This window comes from Delphinus delphis, chromosome 10, assembly GCF_949987515.2.
Source record: "Delphinus delphis chromosome 10, mDelDel1.2, whole genome shotgun sequence".
Lineage (NCBI taxonomy): Eukaryota > Metazoa > Chordata > Mammalia > Artiodactyla > Delphinidae > Delphinus > Delphinus delphis.
The window spans coordinates 58,458,973-58,483,649 of NC_082692.2; the positions used below are offsets into that span (position 1 = coordinate 58,458,973).

Sequence of the window (24,677 nt, forward strand, 5' to 3'; positions counted from 1 at the left end):
AACTTCTATTTAAGTCATAAATGGGGAACACATTTGAGAAAAGTTTCATCCAAATAGTTTAAATGAAATATTGTTTTAAAAAAAGACTTTGCTAAGAGTTCCAGCAGGCAGAGTTTTCACGGTTCCTGCAGTTCTTCAAGCCACAGAAATGGAGCATTTGGGGATTAAACTGGGTCCTTATTTCTATTCAGTGAGCTCATTGCCAGGAAAGGGAGCCCAAGGCCCAGTCTGACAATTCTAGGAGAGGAAGGCCCCAAGTTGGGATGGTCATGGCCCTCCTGCCAAGCTGGGGCCGCCTTCGCTAAAGGAGCCAGCGCCCCTCTTCATCCTGAGTGAGGATGGATTTGCTATGATGCCAGTCTCTGAGCACAGCAGGGCCCACAGCCTGGGAGTGTCTGGGAGTTGGGAAGCAGCTTCATCCAGATGCTCCCTGTCTGCGGTCACCACCCACGTCCACCCCTGTGCGCCACCCTCGGGGCACAGGGCTCAGCCCCCAAAGCTGGGCTGCCGGGATCCACATCCACGCTCCCCCTTACCTACCAGGTCCCCCAAGCCGAGGGGTCACCCCCCTCCAGCCTCTGCTCTGCATCGGTAACGGAACCTGCCTCAAAGGGGTCGTGAGGATGAAATGAGTTCCTCCTTGTCAAGCACCTCGTGTGGTACCTGCGCATACCTGGGTAAACGGGGGCTGTGATTATTGTTACTATCTAGGCCTCAAATGACTGCTCTCCCTCCTGTCTTTCCCAACTAGCAGGACAGCCCAGAGGTGAAGCTCTTGCAGGACAGGCTGGCGGCCACAAACCTGAAGATGAGTGACCTCCGCAACCAGATCCGGGCTGTGAAGCAGGAGCTCCGGGTGGCCCAGAAGGTATTTCCCGGCCAGGGTTCGGGTCCTCGTGGGTGGGCCTGGGACTGGGAAGGTCATGGCTGGGACAATGGCTTCCATTCAGGAGCTGGGCCCCGTGAGCACCATGCTGCTTGTTCTGGGTCAGGCTCAGATCCAGTAACTTCCTTCCAGCCCTTGAAACAGACCCATCAGGTGAGGGTGGTTGCCGGCTGCCTGCATGACCCTGCATAGAGGCCCTTGTGGTGCCCGCCCAGCCCTGGATGGAGGAGGACAGTGCTGTCCACCCTGGAGAGGCCCTTCCACCTTCCCTGTGCTACGTGCACCCCAATAGATCCTGGGCATCTCCTTAATAAGCCACCTTGGACTTGGAAGCCTACCGAGACCCGTCTCCTGCCCTCTGCTGTCTATGATATGAGAAAATGTTAAGGTTGTTTGTGTGTTAAAGGCCCCTTTCAAAGGAAAACGCTCCGACTTGGGAGGCAGGCCCAGCTGGTTCATTATTTATTTTTATTTACATAGTGAATTCTCTGGCATTTGTACCACCAGCAGTGGTTCCTGCTGGAACCACTCAGACCAGCCAAGATTTCCAAAACAGAGTTCTATTGTGGAAACAAGCACCAGAGACTTGGTACGCTAGATGGGTTTCCGTGACAGGCTGCAGAGGGGCCCAGGGCACAAGCTGGGGTGTACTGTTTCCACCTCAAAGCCTCGAAGTTGGGCCCGAACACCTCTCTGCAACAGCCACAAAGCTGGGCCCTTCTGGAACCAAACATCCCCAGGTGACATTCGGTAGCCCCCCACTCCTTGCTGCACTCAGACATGGCCCCTTGTCAATGGCTTTGCACGGAGGGCGAGGCCCTGTGGCCGTGTCCTCCCTGGAGCCATCCAGAATGATGTCCGTTCTGGGTGACGGGTGAACAAATTTGGAGCAGGTCTTGGTCAACTTTGTGGTTCACTCATCCCAGAATGTGTCAAGGACAAGGGGCCCCACCTGGGCATTGACAGCAGTTCCTTGTCTGCCCTAAGCATCACCAAGAAGTGCTGGGGATGATGGGTTCAATGCTTTCCCAGGGAGAGCTGCTCGTGGAGCGTGGTCAATTGGCCTTTGAGGCGGGGAGCGGGGGAAGGGGGAAGGCTGTGCAGGTGGAGGCCGGGCCTTCGGGGAGCCCCACGCACCCAGCACTGTTTCTGCACGTGCAGCAGCTTTAGGGCTGTGGCAGAGCCCTCTCTCCCCGCCATACGGAAGGCCTCACCTTTCTCAGGTTTTAACCAATGAGATTGGGGAAGATGTGAACATCCAGCAGCTCCTGTCCTCACCTGGGACGTGGAGGGGTCGAGCTCAACAAATTCTCGTCTTGCAGAGCAAGGTGAGTGAGTCATCAGACTTCTCCTGGCCCTGAACGTAAGGCTTGAAATGCCCCAGAAAGACCCACGCTGACCCACATTAGAGACACAGAACCCGAAAATGGCCTTTAGGTTCTGCAGAGCGCACTTGCAGGGCTGTTGTTCTACGTTCTCCCCAGCCAGCCTGATTTGCATTTGTCATAAAGTGAACAAGCATTTATATAATACTACATACCAGGCACTGGCGCTCAACAAATACCAGAGCCTCTGATTTATTTTACTCCAGGCAGATTTTTTTCCCCTGGTTCATGTAAATTTGCGTGACTGTTGTAGGCTTTTCCCAGTTTTGTCCAGATGCCTGTAGGCTTTTGAAGGTTTTAATTACCATCCCCCCCCAAAAAAAAACTTAGCCTGTCTCCCTCTTTACGCTCCTAGAGGCTAGGAACAGGGGCTCCGCAGCCGGACTGCTTGGCTTCAAATCTCAGCCCACCACCCACCAACTGTGTGGCCTTGGGCAAGTTGCTTCGCCTCTCTGTGCCTCAGTTTCCTCCTCTGTGTACTGTGGATAACGACAGTGCCTACCCCGCAGCGTTGCTGGGAGGACTGAATGAGTACAGATGTGTAAATTGCTTACCACAGGGCCTGGCATGGAGGAAACACCGTCCGAAGGTTCGCTGTCCCAAGAAACCAAGAGTCACACAAATAAGTGTGTCGTTTCCACTATTTGCCAAGTGCATTGCCTTCATTCCCAGGTTCCCAGGTGGCTTTTCCCCTCAGGGTCTCCTGTGGGATCCCTGAAGCCAACACCAAGGGGGAGAGGTCTCTGAAAAACTGTGGTTAACGACCAGTGTGTGGCCTCGTGGTTCAAGAGACCTGAGTCTGAGTCTGGCCTCAGTCACTGGTCTCTAAGTTTGGTGTCTTTGGGCAAATCTCTTCATCTCTCTGTGTCGCAGTCTCCTCGCCTGTAAAATGGAAATAATAATGCCTTCCTTGTAGGGTTGTTGTGGGTTAAATGAAATATCGTTTGGGAAGTGCCCAGCACAGTGCCTGGCCATAGTAAACACTCAACACATTAGTTATTATTGTGAGTGTTGTTAAGCTGTGAACAAACGGTTCAATAGTACTGTGTTCTTTAACGTTTAAATGGAATTACCACACAGTGCCACACGAGGGCACTGAAATGTGCCTTCAAACCCATACTGAGGCCCTTGACCAGGGATCCTAGTGAATTTTGCCCCTGGCTCAGGTTTACCCAACTTTGTTCCATCACTTATGTTGCGTTGACGTGGAAATCAGGGTTAGAAGGACCCTGGGAGTTATCCACTTTAAACCCAGTGTGATCAAGCCGTGGTTCTGTCGGATGACATCCACCTCCCCTGTGCCGAGGGCTTCACCCAGGCCATTTTGGGGTTTCTCGAAGCTGCCTAATCCTAGAAATCACCCGTAGCACTTGTTTAAAATGCAGATCCCCGCGTTCTTCCCCTGGAGCTCTGACTTGTTGGTATGGAGTGGGCCCCAAGATCTGTCATCCCAAGAAGCGTCTTGGGGACTCCCAGGCTCAGACAACTTCAGGGTACGGAATTCTCATAACAACATGATGCAGCGTGTTACTCACAGGCCTCTCCACAGATGAGGGACCTGAGATTCAGAGACGTTAAGTAATCTGTGCACAGTCACACAGCCGGCGAGGCTTTGAGCTGGTCTCCCCGCTTCCAAACCCTGCCCGCCCTCTGCAGCACCTCCTCCAAGTGGCCAGGAGCCCGTAGCCTCCCGAGGAGCCCGCCCGGGCTTGGGTGGCCTGTCAGTTCTTCCTGGTACTAAGACCTGCTATCCTTTCCCTCCCAAGTTCCTGGGGCTACACATCTGCTTCTTGGCCTCAGAGATAGGGTGATTTTTCTCATTTACTTTGAAGTCTCTCTTTTCCAAGCGAAACCTCCCCAGTGTCTCCCCTTGTTTTGCTCAGGATGCCACCGCAGGTCCCTCCCATCCGTCCCCCACCCCAGTCCCTCTCCTAGGGACCTCCACGTCCATCTGGAACCGTGTTGTCCTCTGTCTGGTGGGGTCTCCTGTCACATCACAGGGCGGCCCCTCTGAGGGTCGAGTCTGACTGCAGACCTGTTGTGGAACCACCCTCAGGTTCGAGAGCTTGAGAAACAGCTGGGACAGACTCGGAGCCGGTCGGTAGAAACGGCCAGTGATGAGCTGTCTGTCTATCCCGATCCAAGGAAGCTGTCGGCACAGGAGAAAAATCTGCGGAGGATCCACAACCTGGAGAGGGAAAAACAGGAAAGCTGGGAGGTAACGTGTGCCTGGCAGGGGGTCAGGGGCGCCTGGGGCCAGGAGACCACGACCACCCCTGTGAGGACTTGGAGGCTCTGAGGTTCGGGGTCACCTCTGTGCATGTTCCTCACGTCCTGTCCCTCCACCTTGAGCTGCCTGACGGGTTCCTCACCCAGAGCCCATTTCATGGACGTCGGGTGGCCGCATTCTGGCTGTTTTGGAGATGCTGGACCTGAAACCAGCTCTTGGTGGAATGAGGCACTTCGGTTTGAACCCTAGGCTTGGCGCTGTCCACCGAAGCATGGCTTTTCTCTTTTTGCCTCTCAGGCAGGGATTGAGGGTCCTCGGGAGGACACACCCAGCGTTGGCCAGTGGGTTTCCTCTCGTGTCCGAGTCTGGCCCCTGTGTTCTCGGGCTGTCATCCATCTGGGTCACGTCCATCATGTGCTTGGGCTGCCTGACACCCCGGGAGGCCGAGGCTGGGAGTCAGGACTCAGGCCCCACTGACTTGCCCTGTGACCTCTACAAGTCCCCTCCCAGCTCTGGCCTCACCAGCGAGTGAGAGCGAGGGCTCAGCCGTGGCCTGAGTCCCACTCAGCCCTGCAGCCCGTGACCGTGCCCTCTGGTTACAGAAACTTGCAGCGGAGCGGGATGCCCTCCAGAGAGAGCTCGAGGAGCTGAAAAAGAAGTTTGAGGGCGTGAGGTCCCGGAACAAGGTGCTGTCGAGCGAAGTGAAGACCCTCAGGAGTCAGATGGGGACCCTCGTGGAGAAGGGCCGGCATGACGACGAGCTCATCGACGCCCTCATGGTACAGCCACCTCTGGGACCCCTGCCCCACCCAGAGGCCTGTGACCCAGCCCCAGCTCCCCCGGAGCCCTCCCTCACCCCAAAATGCCACCTGCATAACCCGGGAGCTCATTGCCTCCACTGGGCCCAGCCCCGAAGCTTGGCTGCAAGTACGGGAGCAACTCAGAGGCTGCCCGAGGGCCAGTACGGGTCGCGTTATGTGAGGTTGATGCCGGGCACAAGGCACTGCACCTGTGGACCCCAAAGGAGAAAGAAGAGGATGAGGGGGCAGCAGATGGGATTACACCCTGGGATATTTCTCATGGAGGAACGGAAGGGACGACGGAGCGGGGCGCTGGTGCATATCCTTGTCTGTGTGACAGCATACAGCACCCCCGCTTCTGGGCACGTGGGGTGTGGTTTATAATGGTTAGTCACCAAGATAACCCTTAGGGACACATAATCCCATTGCACGGATGGGGAAACCAAGGCTCTAATTGGCTAGATAAGTCATCCAAGGCCACACAACTGAATTCAAACCTCCTTTGATTAACAAAGCCGCACTGCTTTCCTGACCCTAGCCTGGCCTTTTCCCTCTGGGGCCTGAGCCACCCCAGGGTTTTGGTCTCTGAATTCCTAGCTGTGCCCACAGGCCCCTGCTGTGGTCATGATTGGCTTGACGGTGGTGCAAGGGGGAACTGATGCTGTCTTAGGCATGCCTTGGTCCATAATAATTCACCAGGCAGTGTGGTGGGCAGGGCACAAAAGACCTGAAATCTGGGCCCCCTCTGTTCATACCTCACTGTGTGATTCTAGGCTAATTGCATCCCCTCTCTGAGCCTCAGGTCTCAGTTTTTATTTTATTTTTATAAATTTATTTATTTCATTTGTTTATTTTTGGCTGTGTTGGCTCTTCGTTGCTGTGCGCGGGCTTCTCATTGTGGTGGCTTCTCTTGTTGCGGAGCACGGGCTCTAGGTGCACGGGCTTCAGTAGTTGTGGCACTCAGGTTCAGTAGTTGTGGCTCGCAGGCTCAGTAGTTGTGGCGCACGGGCTTAGTTGCTCCGCAGCATGTGGGATCTTCCCGGACCAAGGCTCAAATCCGTGTCCCCTGCATTGGCAGGCGGATTCTCAACCACTGCGCCACCAGGGAAGCCTCAGCTCCCAGTTTTTAAATAAGGTGTGGCCTGGATGTCCATTGAGGTCCCTAGGGCCACTATTCTTTGTCACTGAAGGTGCATGGTGAGAGCTGCAAACAAGCCCTAGCCCTGCCATTCACCAGCAGTGTGTCCTGGGCTCTCTGGGCCTCCATTTCCTCCACAAAGAGGTGAAGACAACGCCCTCACCTGTTCCAGGTCGCCAATATGGTCCTTCCCAGCCCCCAGGCAGAAAGCCTCCACCCCAGAGGTCTCCTTGGGAGCATCTCCAGGGAGGGGGCCTCCATCAGGTGCTGAAGGATCCGTGGTGAGGGGTCCAGGTACTGCCTTCAAAGGTGGTCTTCCAGCACAGTGGGATAGGGCTTCTTTTTACCCACTGGCTGAGGGGCCACCATCTGAGCTGTTTTCTGTTGTCCCGAGAGCCGCTTAGATGTCCTTCTTAGCCTCGATCTCAGGGAGAAAGAAGTTGAGGACAGGAAAACCTGGTTGAACCCCGCCCTGAGGACAGGCAAGGTGTTCCTCCTGCTTCTCAGGGAAACACTAACGTCCCACTGTTAGGTTCCCGAGGGAGCAGGGAAGGGGTGGGAGCTGCGGGTGGGAGGAGGCGGTCATCTCTCGTGTCCTTCTTTACTCAGGGCCGTGGCTGACCCTCACCCACCCTCCCACTTGGCCCCGCAGGACCAGCTGAAGCAGCTACAGGAGATTCTGGGCAGCCTGAGTCTGCAGGAGGAGAAGACGCGAGCGTCCAAGCACCACTTGCACCAGCAGCTCAACAATGAGGCTCAGCAGAGCAGCAGCCTCGTGGCCCAGCTGCGGGCCACGGTGGCTGAGCGGGAGGCCAAGGTGCGGCAGCTGGAGGTGGAGATCGGGCAACTCAGTATGCAGGTGAGTAGGGCGCTGGCTCAGCCCAGCATCCATTCCCAAGTCCTGGCAAGTCCATCCAGTATCCAGAGAAACCTCAACCACCTCCGCTTCTCCCCACCTGCCTTCACTTGGGCTGCGCCACGTCCTACCTGGTCCCACTTTGGCCCCCTGCTTCCATCTGGCTCCCCGGCCCATTGTGCACACACCTTTCCTCTCGAAGGGACACACCAGATTGTCTCCCTGCTCCACATAAAACCTGTCTGTGGCTCCCCATCACTCTCCGCTTCACCCAGTCCTCAAGGGTTCGGGCTCCTGCCAGCTCACCCTCTCCCTCCCCAGCTGTGGCCTTCGTCCTCATGGTCCAAGATGGTGGCCACAGTGCCAGCCTTTACGTCCACATTCCAGGCAGTGGGATGGCAGAAGGGAAGCCACGCTCCTTCGTCCAGTTTGCAGGGCGCCATGTGACTAGCTCCTGCTGCCCCCCCAACCCTGAATCTTCTCTTCACTCCCCACTTTCCACAACTCTGGCCATGTGAATGCCATTTAGCTCCTCCATGGCCTTACTTTCTCCCTACCCTGGGCCTGTGCACATACCTGAAGCACACACCTTCCCTTTCCTCCCCCTCAGCCTTTAGATCTTATTAGTCAAGAGCTCCTCCAGGAAGTTCCAGGGCTCCCATTCTGGGTTACGTGCCCCTCCTGGGCACTCTCCTAACTCCCTGTACATTCCCAAGCCAAACTTTGGTCGTGCTGTGTGATCAATTTCCTGTTTTCTCCCCCAACCTCTCCTTGAGGGGGAAAAGACCATGGTGCCTGGCCCAAGACTGAGCCCACAGTAGTTGCTCAGTCAATGCTCGTCTAAGGAGTGAGCTCCCGAAGATGTTTTCCCTCGGCCGAGGCCTGGAAGGGACAGCATCTTCACCTCACCGCTGTCCTGGCTCCAGGCACACAAAAGAAGACTGATTCTCACCTCAGAGGCCCCCGGACAGCTGGGGCCAAGCGCTACCCACCAGACAAGCTGGCACACACTGAGAGTTTTCTCAGGATGGGCAGGGCTTGGGGGACAGGCCAGGTTGTTTGGGGCTCACGCCAACTGGTCCACCGTTGATGGCAGCCTGACCTCCTGCTGGGGGTCCTGCAGTGCTCCTCCTTCAGCCGGCCCCACCAGCCATCTGGAAGAGGGAGGGATGGGGGAAGGTCTGAGTGTCTCCAGCTGACAAAGGCCAGGGGCCTCAAGTCACACCTGGCATTCATCCATGTGGGTGGGGCTACCTAGAGAGGTGGGCCTGTCCCCATACTTCCCCCTGGGACCTGAATGTGGAACAACTTCCTGGCCCGGTCACCCTCCTTTGGCCATGAAGCTCCCTTTCTGAAGAGAGGCATTATTAGCTGTCATTATAATGCAAGGAGCGTCTTCACCAAACAGGCCTCGCTTTGCACTCCTGCAAAGAAGCCTCTTTCATATCTCCCGAAAGCCCCAAAATCCAGCCAAGGCCCCCTCCTGCCTTCTCCAGGCCTCTGAGCCAAAGCCCTGAGAAGGGAACCCACATCTGTTCCCTGCAGTATCTTCGGAATAAAGGAGTAGGCGAGGGGTCCAGTGGGCCCGAGGTCAACCCGGCCTCCGCCAAGTTCCCCGAGGACCCGGGCCTGACCAATTCCCCGGCCTCAGCAGGCGATCACGCTGGCAGGCTTGGATCTTCTCGGTAAGAAAAAGTGGGAGGGGTTGGAAAGTGAATAGTAATTATTCAGAAGAAAGGATGGGAAGCCACGGGTGCAATTTTACGATGCCTGTGGTGTTGTCCTCCCAAAGTGGGGCGGGGTTGCGGGGGGCTTCCGTCAGCCCTGCCTCTGCATGAAGGAGCCAGTTAGGTCCAGATAGTATTACTTCAAGAGCGTTTGGTTGTAGCTCCCTGTAAATTCCTCTCCCAGCTGGCCTCGAATCTCACCTGCTTCTAGGATTCTCAAACACACCTGTGTTGGGTTGTTCGCGGCTCTGATGTCCCCTGCTCCTGTCTTGTTTTAAGCAAGCGAGGGTTCTGGAAAGGAGGGCAGCAAATCCACAGGGCTGCTGCAAGGGCCGGTGCTGGCCCCCTCCTCTGGCTCCCCAGTGCCCTGCTGGCCCCTGCTCCCCTCCCAGCTGGGCCCAGCCTGCCTGCTCGTGGTGATGTGCCCATTCTGCCTCCGCACAGCTCCGTGACCAGCCTGGGCCACACACTGGTGGAATCTGCTCTCACATGGCCTTCCCTGCACAGTCCTCACGGGCCCTCACCCAGGTAGGAACCCAGGCCCCCCACCCCGGGCCCTCACAGGCCTTCCCATCCTTGACTGCTCAGTCAGTATTGCCATCCCATGACAAGGATGGGAAACTGAGGCCAGGCCAAGTCCAGGGACTCTTCCAAGGTTCCATAAGGACATAGAGGGTCAGGGAGGTCCAGTGCCTTATCCAACGTGATAGGGCAAGCGGCTTCAGAACTAGAGTCTCGGTCTAGTGTTCCTTCCTGCTACCACAGAGTTAACACGAGGAATCTTCCAGGGCCTGGAGCCCAGCACCTTCCCTTGCCTCCCCTTGCGCGTTGAGAGTCCATCTCTAGGGGAAGAATTTCACGTCATATGGGTTCCCACTTTAAGCCACTGATATCCCCTCAGCTCTCTGGCCCCCTCTTTGTTGACAGAATCAAGCCTTAGGGCTTAAATGGGCCCTTGTTCTTCCTGCCAGCTCACAGACAAAGGGTGGCTTTGTCCTGCCTCGGAGCCCTGTCCCGAGCCCCACCCACTGTCCACTGGAGCTGCGCTCCGGCTGTCAGCTGCTTCTCCCACCCCTCGGGCAGGTCAGTTCAGGTTCCGGTCGAGCCTCTGAGGGGCCCTCATCTCATGTTTGACTTGCTGTGTGGCTCCGGCAGATGGGTCCTCCTTGGGCTGCTATTCCCCAGGAAGTGCTTGGGATACTTCTGGCCTGACACTTGGTAGCACAGGTACCCGTGGGCCAAGGCCACCCCTGCAGATGCCCCAGCCAGCAGCCTGGGGTCACAAGGGCACTGGGAGAGAGGGGCCCAACTCTGAGCCTCAAGGGCCCATGCCACACTCTTCCAACACCACAAGGAAAACAGACAGGCTCTGTCACTCTGAGGTGGTTGTCACAGTAGTAGAGGCAAGAAGATGGACAAGATGCCCCCAAGGTCCCTTCCAGGCTTATGTGGCCATGACCTTTGCACTCCACAGGGATACAGGAGCCGATGTGCCCTGGGCTGCCCAGACTGCTGGTTCTTAAGCTTGTTTCTTCCACCACACACAAATATTTACTGAACCCAACCGTGTGCGGGCCCCTGCCCTCACGGAGCCTACAGTGCTCTCCCGTCAGCGACAGGACAGACGTTCACGGGGTGGGAGTGACCCCAGAGAGTGTGTCTGTCAGGGCTGGCGTGGCGGCTCTGATGGGGTGTCTGGGAGGCAGGCGGGGCAAGGGGATCAGCTCCTCCCCCAACACGTGAGGTCACAGGGGTGACTGGCGTAGGGTTCCCCACTGCGCTGTGCACGCGAATCAGCTGAGGATCTGCTGGGTTAGATGCAGGTTCTGATTCCGCAGGTCAGATCCTGCAGGAAGTAGGATCCTGCAGTTCCAACAAGCTCCCAGGCGATGCCACAGTCGCTGGCTCAAAGACCACACTGAGCGGCAGGGCCTTAGAGTGTATTTAGGAGCCGGAAAATGGAGGAGCCTGTAGTCCTCAGAGCCCATCTCAACCAACCCCTGTTTAGAGGGAGGACTGCGGCCCCGCCCTCCCCATGTCCTGTGATTCTGGAAGAGCGAGTCAGCATCACCAGGGTCTCCCTGGGAAGGGCGAGGGCAGAGCAGAAAGCAGCTTGGCACTCGCACATGGGCTCTGGGGGCTTGGGGTGGGGGGCAGAGCTCACCTTGGGTCCCAACCCCAGCCAGCAGGTAAGGCCCAGTGGTGAGGAGGGAACCGGTGATGGGCTGGATCAGGGCTGGAGAAAACTGACCAAATTACAAAGCAAGTGTCCAGGGTCCAGGAAAGTGGACTGGGCTTGGGGCCATGCCAGGAGATACAGGAGGGCCAGGACAGGCTGACAGGGAGACAGAGGCTGGGCCTACCTGACACTGAGAAGGGTGGTCAGGTCTCAGGCCACACAGGTTCCCAGGGCACCCCCAGGTCCCCAAGAGCCAACTTCCATAGCCACCAGACTAATTCCAGGCCCCTACAGGGATTGGATGGACGAAGGTGCTGATGAAACTACAGCCCTGCTGGGGTCTGGCTCTGGAGCCAGCTAAGTGAGGTCTAGAGACTTCAGCAGGCCCAGGAACAGTAAACTGAGAAGAAGCCAGTGGAAGAGGCCGGGAGGGGCTGGATTGGCTTCTTCTCTCTGAGGACCCCTGAATGTCCTTCCAGCCCCTCCCACCACCATAGGGATAAGCATCTCTTCAGGTAACCCTTAAATGACCTCTGCCCGCACCTTGGTCCCCAGGTTCTCGGACTCCCCAGAACAAAAAGCCTGGCAGACACAGGTGACAGAGTTCAAAGCCCTGTGGCAGGCCGCTGAGGTGGAGCGTGACCGGCTCACCGAGTTCGTCACCGTTCTGCAGAAACGGTAACACCTGGTGCCAGGGATGCACTCTCACGGGCCTAGGTGGGCTAAGGGTGGGCAGCCTGGCCCAAGGGCATCCCTCTTGGACAGAGGCCAGGCCGCGTCCATGACTGGGTCCACCTCACTGGTGAGTCTGGCTCCCACAGTGTTGGCCCCGGGCATTCCCAGCCACATCTCACGTGACCCTCAAGTGCCCCTCTGTCTCGGGGACCCGTTGTCACACTTGTGGTTTGCCCTGTCCTACGTGCCCCCCCTAGGACAGTTGCATGCAGGTGGCTGTGAGGTGGGCATCTCAAGGGAGGGACTCTCTGCAGTAGGTAAATCTCTCTGCAGTCGGATCAACTCACCAGTAATGAAGATCTTGCGTGAGCATGGCACGGCACTCGGTGTCACTGGCGGCTTTGGTGGGAAGAAGTCCCAGGCTAGACTGAGGTCTGGAATTACAAAGAGGAAGAGAGCCACTGATAGATGGGGAGCTGAGACTTCCCTGGTTGGGGGAGGAAAGTATGTGGCCCAAGGCAGTGGACCAGGGGGTTTGGTTTCCTCCAAGGGGTTGTTGACAGATTTCTATTCAGATAAATCAGTGTTCCTTGCTCAAGTGACCCTTTTGGCAAGAATTGTAGGTGCCCAGGCCAACACATGGCCCAACCATGTGACCTCCGCACTGAAAAATATCAAGGACCACACTGAATGTCTGCCTGAACAGGCCGTGTCACATGTCAGTCAGGGCTCTTTGGTGACAGACAATAGAAACCAATTCTGGCTAAATTAAGGGAAAGGAGAGTGTGGGAAGGTGCTGGCCGACTCCAAAGTACTGCCCTCCTTTGCAGGGCAGAAGAGGAGCCCAAGAAGATCCAGGGACCTTGGTAGCAGGAACCCTTGAGTGGTCTCTCCTGGGCCACTGGAACGATGTAGGCCCAGTGGCTTTCAGTTCTTGTGCCAGTGGTTTCTAGGAGAGAAGGTCTAGCTGGCCTGGGGTGGCTCACACATCCAATCCTGGACACAGGCCAGGCACCCTGACTGGAAGGACCTCCAGGTGCTGACATAATGGAGGAGGGGTGGGAATTCCCTGGCTGTCCAGTGGTTAAGGCTCCGCACTTCCACTGCAGTGGGTGTGGGTTCGATCCCTGGTCAGGGAACTAAGATCCTGCATGCCGTGCAGCGCGGCCAAAAAAAAAAATGAAATGGAGGAGGGGCAGCTTGCCAAAGGGAAAGATGGAGTACAGTCACCAAAGGAGCTGGGGTGCTGGGATGGCCACTCCCTAAGCAGTGAGGAGTGGTCAGCTTTGTTTTCTTTTCAGTAGAAAAGAGAGGATATGAATTGCAGACATGCTCAAGCAAATGAGAAAAAGTAACATTAATTCTTTTTCTGTCATTGAAATATAATGGAGGGCTTCCCTCCATTATATTATATGGCGCAGTGGTTAAGAATCTGCCTGCTAATGCAGGGGACACGGGTTCGAGCCCTGGTCTGGGAAGATCCCACATGCCGCAGAGCAACTAAGCTTGTGCACAACTACTGAGCCCGCATGCCACAACTACTGAACCCCGTGTGCCTAGAGCCCATGCTCTGCAACAAGAGAAGCCACCGCAATGAGAAGCCCGTGCACCGCAACGAAGAGTGGGCCCCGCTCGCTGCAGCTAGAGAAAGCCTGTGTGCAGCAATGAAGACCCAATGCAGCTAAGATTAAAAATAAATAAATAAATTTATTTTAAAATAAATAAATTAATTAAAAAAATATATATATAGTGGATAATACAAGCCTCTAACCTATCCAATGGAAGAAATATACCCAATTATGACTTTCTCTCTCAATTCCTTTGAGTTTATTTAATTTATTTAATTATTTATTTTGGCTGCGCTGGGTCTTCGTTGCGGTGCGGGGCTTCTCCAGTTGCGGTATGTAGGATCTTAGTTCCCTGACCAGGTATCGAACCCCGGCCCCCTGCATTGGGAGCGCAGAGTCTTAACCACTGGATCACCAGGGAAGTCCCTCCTTTGAGTTACACCTGAGCTTTGGGGCGGTGGATTTGTGCATCAAGGTGACTTGGTTATCTACTGCTGCACCATCCCAAACCCAGTGGCCTCAAATACGATGGTTTATTCTTTCTTACCATCCTGTGGGTGGCCTAGGTAATTCTGTTTCACATCATGCCACCTGGATCACTCACATGCCCCGTTCAGCCAGCTCAGCAGGGGCACCTCCATTCTCCTGTACGTGGCCTCTCTCTCCGTGTGGTGCCTCATCTTCCAGGGCCTCTGGGATGAGGGTGGGGCAAGCAAGGCGCCTAGGGCACAAAATTAAAGAGACACTCACTCTCAGAGTCACGCGTGTGTGATTCTCTCTCAGCTGATACCTAGAGCTTTGGGGGAACTGAATTTTATTTAATTTTCATTAGTTTTTAGTTTTTTTCATTAGTTTTTGATGGACCTTTAGGTTATTTTAGTCTTTTGCTTTTGCAAATAAGTTTCAAGGAACACGCTTGAACGGGTTGTGTTAGTAGCTGTATACTATGTTGGCAAACAGTTTTGTGTTGGTAGTTGTATTCTTTTCAAAATTGTTACCATTCTGTTCCTTCTTGACTCTTCACCAAGGTGGGAAGAACACTTCCTCCAACACTGCACGTACGTATCCAGGCTTCCGCTCTGATTTGCATGTGTGTATGTACGTATGTAATCCTTTGCTTGGGTGAGATCTCTTGGGACGGTCCTGGCCTTCTAGCTGAGCCTTCAGTAGCACAGAAGTCTGAAATGCCATCCCTAACCACAAGAAGGACCTTAGCCCCAGCCTCAGTGAAAGTAATCAGACCCTTTAGTAAAATAACCAAATAACAAGTTCTTCAAGGCCCATGAATTCATGACAGGCATATACAGAATAATAATAATAATAACAAACAGAAAGCAATCACTAAATCCAGGAAAAGCAAGCAAATAAGAAACTGTAATCATGAGTATACTGCCTGTCTGAATAATCTTCCTAACGTAACCCCTTGTGGTAGACAGGATTTTGTCCTCAGTGCCCTTCACCCCACTCTTGTGCCTGTGAATACTTTATGTTATATGGTAAAAGAGACTCTGCAGATGTGATGATCGTTATGGACCCTGAAATAGGAAGATTATCCTGGATTACCAGGTGGGCCCAATCTAATCACTTGAGCCCTTAAAAGCAGAGAAATTTCTCCAGCCCGGGCCAGAGAGATGCTTCAGAAGAGGTTAGAGTCAAAGCATGAAAAGGGTATCTGGCTGGCTTTGAAGATGGAGGGGGCCAAGTAGCCTCTAAAAGATGAAAGTCACCCAGCTAACAACCAGCGGGAAACAGGGATTTCAGTCCTTCAGTTGGAACTGAATCCTTCCAACAACTTGGACGAGCCTGGAAGCAGATGCTCCCCTGGAAACTCCAGGTAAGAGCCCAGGTCAACCAACACCTTGATTTTGGCTTGTGAAACCTGGAGCAGAGAAACCAACAGAACCTGCTGAACTTCTGACTTACAGAACCATGGAGCGATAAATCTGTGTTGTTTTAAGCTCAGTTTGTGGTAATTTGTTACAGCAGCAATAGAAAACTAATACACCACCTAACACTAATTGAGCCAAAAAATGGTAATATAACTACATCGGGAGGTGAAGAGGCGATTCTGTTTGGCAAGGAGAGAGTACTAAAATAAAACTAAGTTCTCATGTTGCCTGACAGGAAGTCAAAAGATTATATTTAAGACTTAAAAAATTAGCAGCATAAGCATCTGTAGAAATATGGCAGTAGTGGAAGAAACAGCTCAAAGCGGTAGAAGTGGTTGCTTCTGGAGAGCAGAAATTGGGAGTGAGGAGGGGTGGGGAGAGGCTGTGTGTTGTTTTGTTTTTGTTTTTTTTCATTTTAAGCCTTGGAGAGAACGATATGGTTTTAAATGCACATTCCTATATTACTGCAAGAAAAATCAAGAAGAACGAGTCCCATGCCCACTGGTGTAAGCTGTGCCCACCTCTCTGACAGCCTGAGCAGGTGGGGTGCCAGGGCTTATGGCAGACCCTGCTCTCTCATCACCAGGGTGGAGGAGAGCAACAGCAAGCTTCTGGAGTCAGAGAGGAAGCTGCAGGAGGAGCGGCACCGCACCGCGGTGCTGGAGCAGCACCTGGAGAAGATGCGCCTGGAGCCTGGGAGGACGTCAGCTTCTCAGAGAGCAGCCCCCAGGAGCAAAACAGGTGGGGCTGAGGTGGGGCCGGCCCGGGGTCACATTGGGCCCACGGTGCTCTGGGGCTCCTGGTTCTGACTCGGGGGCCAGGGGGGAGAGGACACACAGCAGCAGGGGCAGGCAAAGCTCCACCCTGACGGAGGGGCTGACCGGTGCTGCTGACTGGCTCCTCCCTCTTTCCTGAGCTCCTTACCTTTCAAGGGCAGGACCCTAAGGTTGCTTGTGTCACTTATGCTTTCATCCCATTGGCCAGATCCTAATCACATGACCACACCAGTTCCAGAGGACGGTTTAGTTGTCCTAAATCAAAAGGTTAGTTCTAGGGCTTCCCTGGTGGCGCAGTGGTTGAGAGTCCGCCTGCCGATGCAGGGGACGGGGGTTCGTGCCCTGGTCCGGGAAGATCCCATATGCAGCGGAGCAGCTGGGCCCGTGAGCCATGGCCACTGAGCCTGCACGTCCGGAGCCTGTGCTCCACAACAGGAGAGGCCACAACAGTGAGAGGCCCATGTACCTCAAAAAAAAAAAAAAAAATAGGTTAGTTCTACTGCTCTAACACAGTGGTTCTTAAGGTACAGTCTCCAGACCAGAAGTGGCAGCGTCTTGTGGGGCTGGGGAAGTGAGGGTGTGGGATGCCAGAATCAGAAGCCATTTCTGGGGAGGAAGAACCTTCGGTGTGAAGAGGATGAGCCTGCCTCTCTCCAACATCCCCATCCCAACCCCTCCAGGCTCAGGAGTAGAGGTGTTGCCCCCCAACTTCCCTGCCTCTCAACACCCCAGTACTCCCCCGCCCCCAGCCAAGGACACTCAGATTTTTTCCCAGCGCAGAGATCAGAACGTTTCAGGAGGACATTCCAGAAGTAGGACACAGAGGGGGAGTGGTGTCATTCTCCCACCAGCAGGGCCAGGGCTCCAGGGGCCTTCCAGGAGCTGCTGAGAGTCCAGGCTGGGGAAGATCCTGGGGACTTAGCCCTGCTGGGCTTGCAGAAACAGGTCCCTTAGGAATGTAGTGTCTCCAGGCCACGGACTCACCTCCTGCCACATGGCGGGGCTCCCAACTAGGGACGGCTAAGCCACAGCAGGGAAAACCACTTTGGTCCTGCCTGGACAGGGAAGGGCAACTGCCTGGGGAGAAAGTGACCATGTGGCTTCTGTCCATGCTGGCCTGTGACATGGGAAGAGCACCGCCCCTCTTGGGGGCATAGCACACCCCTCCGCCTGTACAATAGGGAGCCTGACTGTGCAATGTGGTCCCCCGTGGCAGTTCCATGCCAGTGGGGAAGAGAACAATAAACCAGCAAAAGATGGTAGGTCAGATGGAGGCGAGCGCTGTGGCTTACAGCTGAGTATAAGGGGACAGGAGGTACAGAGAGCAGCTGTCTTCTACGGGGCGGCCACCCTAACTGATGAGCTGATGTCTGAGCAGAGATGGTGGAAGGGGGTGAGGATGTGGCATAGATAACAGAGGGAAGAAGAAGTGCAAGGGCCCTGAGGTGGGCGCACGGCTGGAGACTTGGAGGTAGTGAGACTGGATCATGGGGAGGGGAATATGTGGTGAGGTAGGGAAGTCACGAGGTGCTGAGGAGGTGGTCCCATCACACAGGCCTTGAGGGCCAAATGTGTATTCACTGTGGCCTCACAGAGCTCTAGAGGCAAGAACTATTATCCTCACGTTACAGGTGAGGAAACCAGCTCAGAGAGGTTGATGATTTACCTGGGGCCACACAACAGGAAGTAAAAGCCAGGTCTGCTGGTGCCAAGTGATTTCCCCTGCGCCATGCCACCACTGAGGGCCTGTTCAGCACAGACGTTTTCTGATGCTGTGACAGTGCTTGAGTTCCCCACCAGGTGGGCTTTGGTTTCTTTTTCTAAGCACTCTTTGTCCCCTGGCCCCAGCCACCGTGGATTCCCTGTACGTATGGATGGAGACTGGAGGTGGGGGACCCAGTGGTAAGAGGGCATCAGATGCGGTGACAGCCTAGACTCAGACTCGACCTGCAGGCCAGGCCTCAGGCCCAGCTGCCTTCCAGAAACTTATAGAGTGCAAATATGGAGAGAGTAGTGAGAGGAACCTCCTTGGTACAAAGCGGGCAGTCAGGGCCTGGAGGAAGGCAGCCCTTGTCCTGCACCTTGAAGGAGGTCTGATGTTTCAACAAGTGGAGAAGCAGGAAGTGGACAGTTGCGGGTGGGAGAAGGAAGTTTTAACACAGGGCCATGGCCTCACCACAGAAAGTGGCTGCTGCTGCCCCACAGGTGTGCCCACCTCTAACACCAGGCACAACCCAAAGGAGAGTGAGAGGAAGGACCCGTCTTCTGCACAGATCTCCAATGTGCCCGTGGAATCCCAGATGGAGGAGCTGATCACCAGGTGCTCCCTGCCCTGTCTTCCTGAAAGGGTGGTGGTGTCTGGGTGGAGGTGTTTTGATAGGCAGAGGGATCACGTCCCTCCCCCTTTGACTTCTATTTGCCCAGAAGGCTGGTCCTGCTGGGTCCTGGGTTCTAGGCCTGTAATTCAGTAACTGGCCATCAGAGGGCAGAGAAACCCAGCCATAACCCTAAAGAGCCCATGCTTCCCAAGAGAAGTTTTATCAAGTGTGGGTCACTGAACCCACTTTTCTCATTCAATTAAACCTTTTTTAGGTCAAATGCAGTGGTGGGAAAGGGGGAACCTCTATAAATTAGTACTCATGCCTGAGGCAGCCAACATTTGGGGGAACGACTGGGTACCAGGCCCAGTAGCTGTGGCTGGGCCCAGACAGGAATCCCACATGGTATTCTCCCAAGGGTCCCTGAGAGGAGTTCAGAGAGTACCCTGAGTCTGAAGAGCTGGCAGCCTTTCCCAGGGCCCTCTACACGCATGCACACACACTCACGTGTGCCAGCTGAGCCGCGCTGAGCCCTCTTCTCTGTGTGGTCTAGGCTGGCCATCCAGGTGGAGGAGAACGAAATGCTGAAGGCTGCCCTAAGCAGTGCCCTCCGGGGAAAGGAGGAGGACTTCCGAATGTACCATGAGACCCTGGGCCAGGTGAAAGGGGTCTTCCTGCAGGCCCTGCGGCAGCAGAAGGCAGACAAGCGCTAGGATGGCGGCCCAGTGTCAGCCTGGCTGGACGGGGCAGCCTTAGGCCTTGAGAGGACGAGGCTCTATCTGAGGACTCCATCTGCTCCTGGAAGCCAACCTGGGGCAGCCAGCTGGGCCCCTTCTCCTAGAAGAGGCTCTCCAAGGGCAACAAGAGCCAACATCCCATGGCAGGAGGGCAAAGGAGAAGCCCTGGGCACGCTTAGCGATGGCAAGCGAGGAGGCCAGTAGCCTGTCGGCTTCAGCAAGAGCTCTGGGATGAGAAGCCGGCTGTGAACGGACAGATGCAGTCCCTTGGGCAGGTGCTCACTGCCCTTGTCCTAGAGCCTAGCGGGGGACCCTGCATGCCCACAGGGCTCCACATGTGCAGGAGAGCCCAGAGGGCTCCAGGCTGGGAGCATCCCCTAGGCCGCCCAGCCCCGCCCCACCTCCCTCACCAGAGCATCCTCACACCCCACTCCTACCTCCATTGCTCTATCTGTGGGCATCCCCACCCTCTACAGACTTGGGGGCACCGTGCTCCTAGCCACCTTGTCGGCCCACCCCTTAGGGTCCTTCCTTAGGTGCAGACCCTCAGGCTTGTAATAATAATGATGATTTTCATGATCACCACAGCTCCCAGTGAGTGGGCACCTACTGTGGAAACCCGATCCCATCTAGACCTCTAGTAACCCAGGGGGTTGTCACCCTGTTTTACAGATGGAGAAACTGAGGCTCACAGAAAGACACGGAGCTAATATTTAACCCTGGCCTGCATGCCTGCAAAAGCCAGGGTCCTCCGGCAGATCCGAGTACCCAGGGTGGGCGTGCCTAGCCAGTGCTGGGCAGCTCTGTCCCCCTGCCAGCTGCCCCAAGAGGCACCTCTTTTTGCTTCCAAAAGGCTGCAGCTGGTGGGTGCTGGTGGCAGAGGGCAGAGGTGGGGCCGGCTTGGAGCTCTGGGCAGGGGCATTTTGAGGCAGTGGGTCCAGGCGAAGGCATAGTGTACCTGCCTCACCACAGCACAGGGGTGAACTGGGAGGGCTGCTGCAGGAGAGCCCCCAGGCCCCTCTGTGACTGCCGCAGTGTCACCCCTCTCAACTGCAGTTACTGCCATGGGGAGGGGTGGCTCCACGGAGGGTAGCCACACACCCCGACCCCAGACACCCTGGCCACACCTGGGCACACAGGGGCCCGCACAAAGACACAGGTGCACACAAATACCTAGACTCAGAAGCATGAGTCATATGTGGACACACATGTTCCAGCAGACAGTGCTGACTCCACACTCACGGGCCCTGCCTAGCCATTTCCCTTCACGTGGGATCAGAGAAAACTTCCTTCACAGGGAAACTGAGCACCCTTTCATCCTCATGGCCTTCACTACACACACACACACACACACACACACACACACACACACACACACACGTGTGTGCTTAGAGCAGGTCTGCTCCATTCCCCCAGCAGAATCCCTCTTCAGGACTCACTGAGTTAAAAGGTGCCAAGTGCTAGTGCAGCGGCTGGCACATAGTAGGCGCTCAATAAACGCCAGCCCACAGTATTACGTCTATTAGTTCCACAAATACTTGTTGAGCAATTACTCTGCCCTAGGCAAGGGGGTGCCAGGTGAGGCAGACTCAGTCCCCGAGCTCCTGGAAGCCCCAGATCAGCTGGGGAGACAGATTCCCAGGCCACCATCTACCGAGCCAGCTGGCCATCAAGCAGTCATCGAGTGCCAACTGCATACCAGCCTCTCCAGGCCTGTGAGGGGCCCGGAGGCGAATCTGACTTGCTGCTGCGGCCTTCAGGGAGCTGCCTGTCCAGTCAGAGAGGCGTGGGAAATAGAGCGCCGCGACGGGGCGGGATGGGTTGGGGGTATGCAGAGACAAAGCCGCATCTCAGAGCCTCCCACCTTTCCTGTTGGCTTCCGGGCTCAATGCCCAAGTCTGGGTGGGGTGAGGCTGTCCTTCCAATCTCCCTGGGGTGTGGGTGGGTAAGGGGGTGGGGAGGGGAAGGCCCAGGAGAAGAAAGGGTTGTCAGAAGGACCAAGGGCTGGGGCCCTGAAGGTGGGCCAGGCACGGAGCGCGGCAACCTGGTCTGTCCAGGTTAGTGCCTGTGGTCCCTCCTGAGCAGCACCGCCTGTCCCTGCGGCCCCGAGGAGGACCTCCCAGCCCTCAGGCAGGTGGGCAGCAGGTGGGCTGGACCTGCCTTTCACAGATGGGAACGCTGAGGTCCCTACCTGGAGCCACAAGGTGATGGGAACGGGAGACGGGTGCCTGGAGGGTGGACGAACAGCAAGCAGTGAGGCCGGGGGTGGAGACGCCTCACGTGAGGACTCTCCCTGGCCGCACGCCAGGCTGTGGGCCTGGGCGCTCAGGTTCCGACACTGACAGCTGAGACCCGGCTGAGCCATGGGTGTGGCTTGGCCACTGTCCCCTTGGGGGCCTTTGGGGCACCACAGCCCAATTGGACAAGGCTGCAGTCTGGCTCAGGCTGATTCAAGCCCCAAACACGTCCCCATGTCCCTGGGCCCTCCCCTGCTCTCAGGAGGCCAGGTCAGGGGGGCCTGCAGCAAGAGGACTCCTCTGGGCCCTCGCATCCGGTGGCCAGAACTAGCCTCCCCATCCCCTCCTCCAGCGAGCTCACGGCCACCCCACAAGGAAGTCTCTGCCCACGCACCCCCTCTCCTGCACACACACCGTATCTCCTATAGTCCCTGAGCCTTACACACACACACACACACACACACACGCCATAAACAACATACCACACACACACACTTTCCCCGACTTTTTACTTTGAGCGACAACAAGAAACAAATGAAAAGGACTTTGAGACTTGAGAGAACTGGCCCCCTGCCCATCTTTCCCAGTAGCCCTTGCTGGTCTTAGCCCAGTCACTTCCTGCCCCTCGTTTTGTGGGCACCAGGTGCCCTCCCCTCACCACCCCTCACTCGGGGGAAGCTGGCCTCAGGCTGTCCAGCCCCAGGTCCAAGGGGCCTCCCTAGCCCTCTACCCGCCTGCCATCCCCACAAGCCAAGCTCCCTACAGACCCCACCGCACGCGGTGGCCCGGTGGACCCCTCCTCCTGCTGTGTGTGAGCGCTGCCCGTCTTGGCCTCTGGAGCGAGGGGTCTCAGCCTCTCTAACAGCCTCTCTTTATGAGCAGTTCAGTGAGCCAGGCCCTGGCCACGGAGTGAGCCATCGAATCCCCCCAGGAGCCCAGTGAGGTCAGGGCCGGCAGTGTGCCCATTTCCAGATGAGTATCTGAGGCGCAGAGAAGTGGGTTGCCAGCAAGGCGGAGCTCAGGCTCGAGTCAGCTGGCTGTACCTGCGCTCCTAACGGTGAAGCCAGACCACCCCGTCTGCCTCCCAGAGCCATTCTCCTGGAGCCTCACGAGGGCACCAGCTGCATGGCCGGCTCAGGCTGCTCTCAGCCAGCACCAGGTGTGGGTGAGCTGGGTTCTTGCCCCCGCAGGGCAATCAACTCCAGAAGCTCCTGCGGCTGAGCCAGTGACTTAATCTAACCTCCTGTTCGTCAGTTTCCCCTTCTATCAACTGGGGAAAATGGTAACAACCACTTCCCTAGAGGTTGTGGTGACATTAAAAAGAGTTAATCCAGGTACAGCCTCAGAACTGTGATTAACTTGTTTCTCCTCTAACAACCACTGACTCTACCTCAGGACTCTACTCGGGTGCCCCACCTCCTCCAGGAAGCCCTCCTTAACGCCCACAGTCTGGCTCAGGCACACCCCCTCCCCGACGCTGGCCTCCTCTAGCACCCACGATCCATGACTGCAGCCCACACGCAGCCCCTCCAGTGCAGTAATCACCGTTCATGCTTCTCAGGGTCAGGGACCCGCCGTGCAGGCCTCCGTGTCACTCTGTGGGGAGTGTGTGCTGAGAGGAAGCTCGGCGCCTCCGGGTATTGTGGGAAGGGAGGGCACTCTCCCTCCCAGGCCTTGCTCAGGCCCTGGAAGTGCCCCTGCTGAGGGTCGGGGTAGGAGAACACTCCTTCCTCCTCCAGTCTCCGCTGAGCCTGTGACTGGGCTCAGAGGGTCAGCACGGGCTCCAGGACCTGTCTTGTGACTCATGATAGTCCCACAGCTCCTTCCACCCTCCAGACCCTGTCCCCCACGCACATGCATAAACAGGCCCTCACAGGCTCTGAGATCCTCATCCCAAAGGACCCCAGAGTAGCTGGATCCCTGGGTGGCACTGGCCTTGGGGAGGTCGTGAGGGACCCTGGCACACTGCCCACCATGGAGCTCCAAGGTCCTGCGTCCAACCATGCATCCGTCCAACCAGCTGGGCTCTGAGGCCACGGTGGGGTGGCCTTCAGGATACCCCCTCTGCGTCAGGTAGGCTGCGCTGACGCCTCAGCTGCCCCTTCCCCCCACTCCCCTCCCCCAGAGGAGTCCTGCTTGCTTAGGAACAGTGCTGTCCGCCTCCACCCTGCCGTGGAGAGGATGTCAGCCACTCCAAGGACCCACTCAAGTGACCCTGCTAGCTCCCCTCCACCTGGTCAGCTCCCTATGGGACAGGGCTGGGGTATGGGGCCCACATGTCTCTTGCCAGTTACAATTCCACTAGGCAAGTCAGTCCACCCCCAGGCACTGATGCCTGGCCAGCCAGGATTCTCTGCATGATGAAATGGACCAGGGCAGGGGGCTAGGTGGGTGTGCCATGGGACAGCCGTTGGGAATTCACATGTAAAGGTGTGCGCTGGAATTCATGGAGCTGCACGTGAAAGTGTGTGCATGGTATGAGCATGTGTCTGCATGGTGGGGGCGTAGCTCACAAGCCTAGAGAGGCCAGCGGGGGCCACCTGGAAAGCTTCCTGGAAGAGGAGAGTCCTGGCCAGCAGTGAGAAGGAGACACAGGCTGTACGGACCAGGGGAGGGAGGTCGAAGTGAGGTCCAGGTGTCCCTGTCTGAGCCTGTGCCAATGGCCACCCCTTCTGCCCCTCCCCAATCCTCCCTGCAGCTCCCTGTGGCCAGCAGCTCTGCAGCACTCAGCTCTGCTCCACTTCGCGCAGCTCCGCTCCAGAAAGGCCACCTCCTCCCTGCCCTCCTCCTCCCCCACCCCTCCTGCTGTCACCACTCACCGTTCACAGCCTCGAGGGCGTGGGGACCCCAGAGCTGGACACACCGCACCGGGGCCCCAGAGCCCAGCTGGTCGGACGGTCGCACGGTCGGACGCAGGACCCCAGAGCCCCGAGGTGGGCAGTGTGCCAGGGTCCCTCACAGCTTCCTCAAGGTCAGTGCCAGCCAGGGATGTAGCCACTACGGGGTCCTTGAGACCTGTAGAGCCCACCCCAGGCCCCTCATCGCAAACCTCAGGCCCCAAAGTGGGCTTTACTCCAGGTATACCTCAGGCGGGCAGGTCAGTGGGCAGGGGGCACTCCTCTGTCCACAGGCTGGCCCAGGTCTGGGGTCTATCAGGGGAGGGACCAGCCCTGGCCTTGCTCACAGAGGCCTCACAGGGGACACCCGGCACCGGCCACGGGGAGCTAAAATTGGAAAGTGGAGAGTGGGAGGCAGCTGACAAAGCTATTTCGCAGG

At 56.5% G+C, this 24,677-nt stretch overlaps 1 protein-coding gene and 1 long non-coding RNA gene across 2 annotated transcripts in view; one reads left to right on the plus strand and one right to left on the minus strand.

Moving 5' to 3' along the window:
• CCDC13 (coiled-coil domain containing 13) overlaps nt 1–19,243 on the plus strand; it is a 28,944-nt gene extending 9,701 nt beyond the window's left edge. Inside the window, exons 5-15 of the mRNA XM_060022254.1 lie at nt 752–868; nt 2,110–2,214; nt 4,328–4,489; nt 5,104–5,280; nt 7,092–7,298; nt 8,841–8,980; nt 9,467–9,550; nt 11,757–11,879; nt 15,920–16,074; nt 18,315–18,429; nt 18,981–19,243. Of these exons, the coding sequence (XP_059878237.1) occupies nt 752–868; nt 2,110–2,214; nt 4,328–4,489; nt 5,104–5,280; nt 7,092–7,298; nt 8,841–8,980; nt 9,467–9,550; nt 11,757–11,879; nt 15,920–16,074; nt 18,315–18,429; nt 18,981–19,140 (1,545 nt within the window). The 3' untranslated portion in view covers nt 19,141–19,243. The remainder of the gene's footprint in view (nt 1–751; nt 869–2,109; nt 2,215–4,327; nt 4,490–5,103; nt 5,281–7,091; nt 7,299–8,840; nt 8,981–9,466; nt 9,551–11,756; nt 11,880–15,919; nt 16,075–18,314; nt 18,430–18,980) is intronic.
• Nucleotides 3,578–12,356, minus strand: LOC132432198 (uncharacterized). Its single transcript, XR_009520860.1, has 3 exons — nt 12,224–12,356; nt 8,248–8,449; nt 3,578–4,459 (listed from the first exon to the last, which is right to left on the minus strand). It is a non-coding gene; the product is annotated as an uncharacterized lncRNA (long non-coding RNA).
• Nucleotides 19,244–24,677: the final 5,434 nt, after the last annotated feature.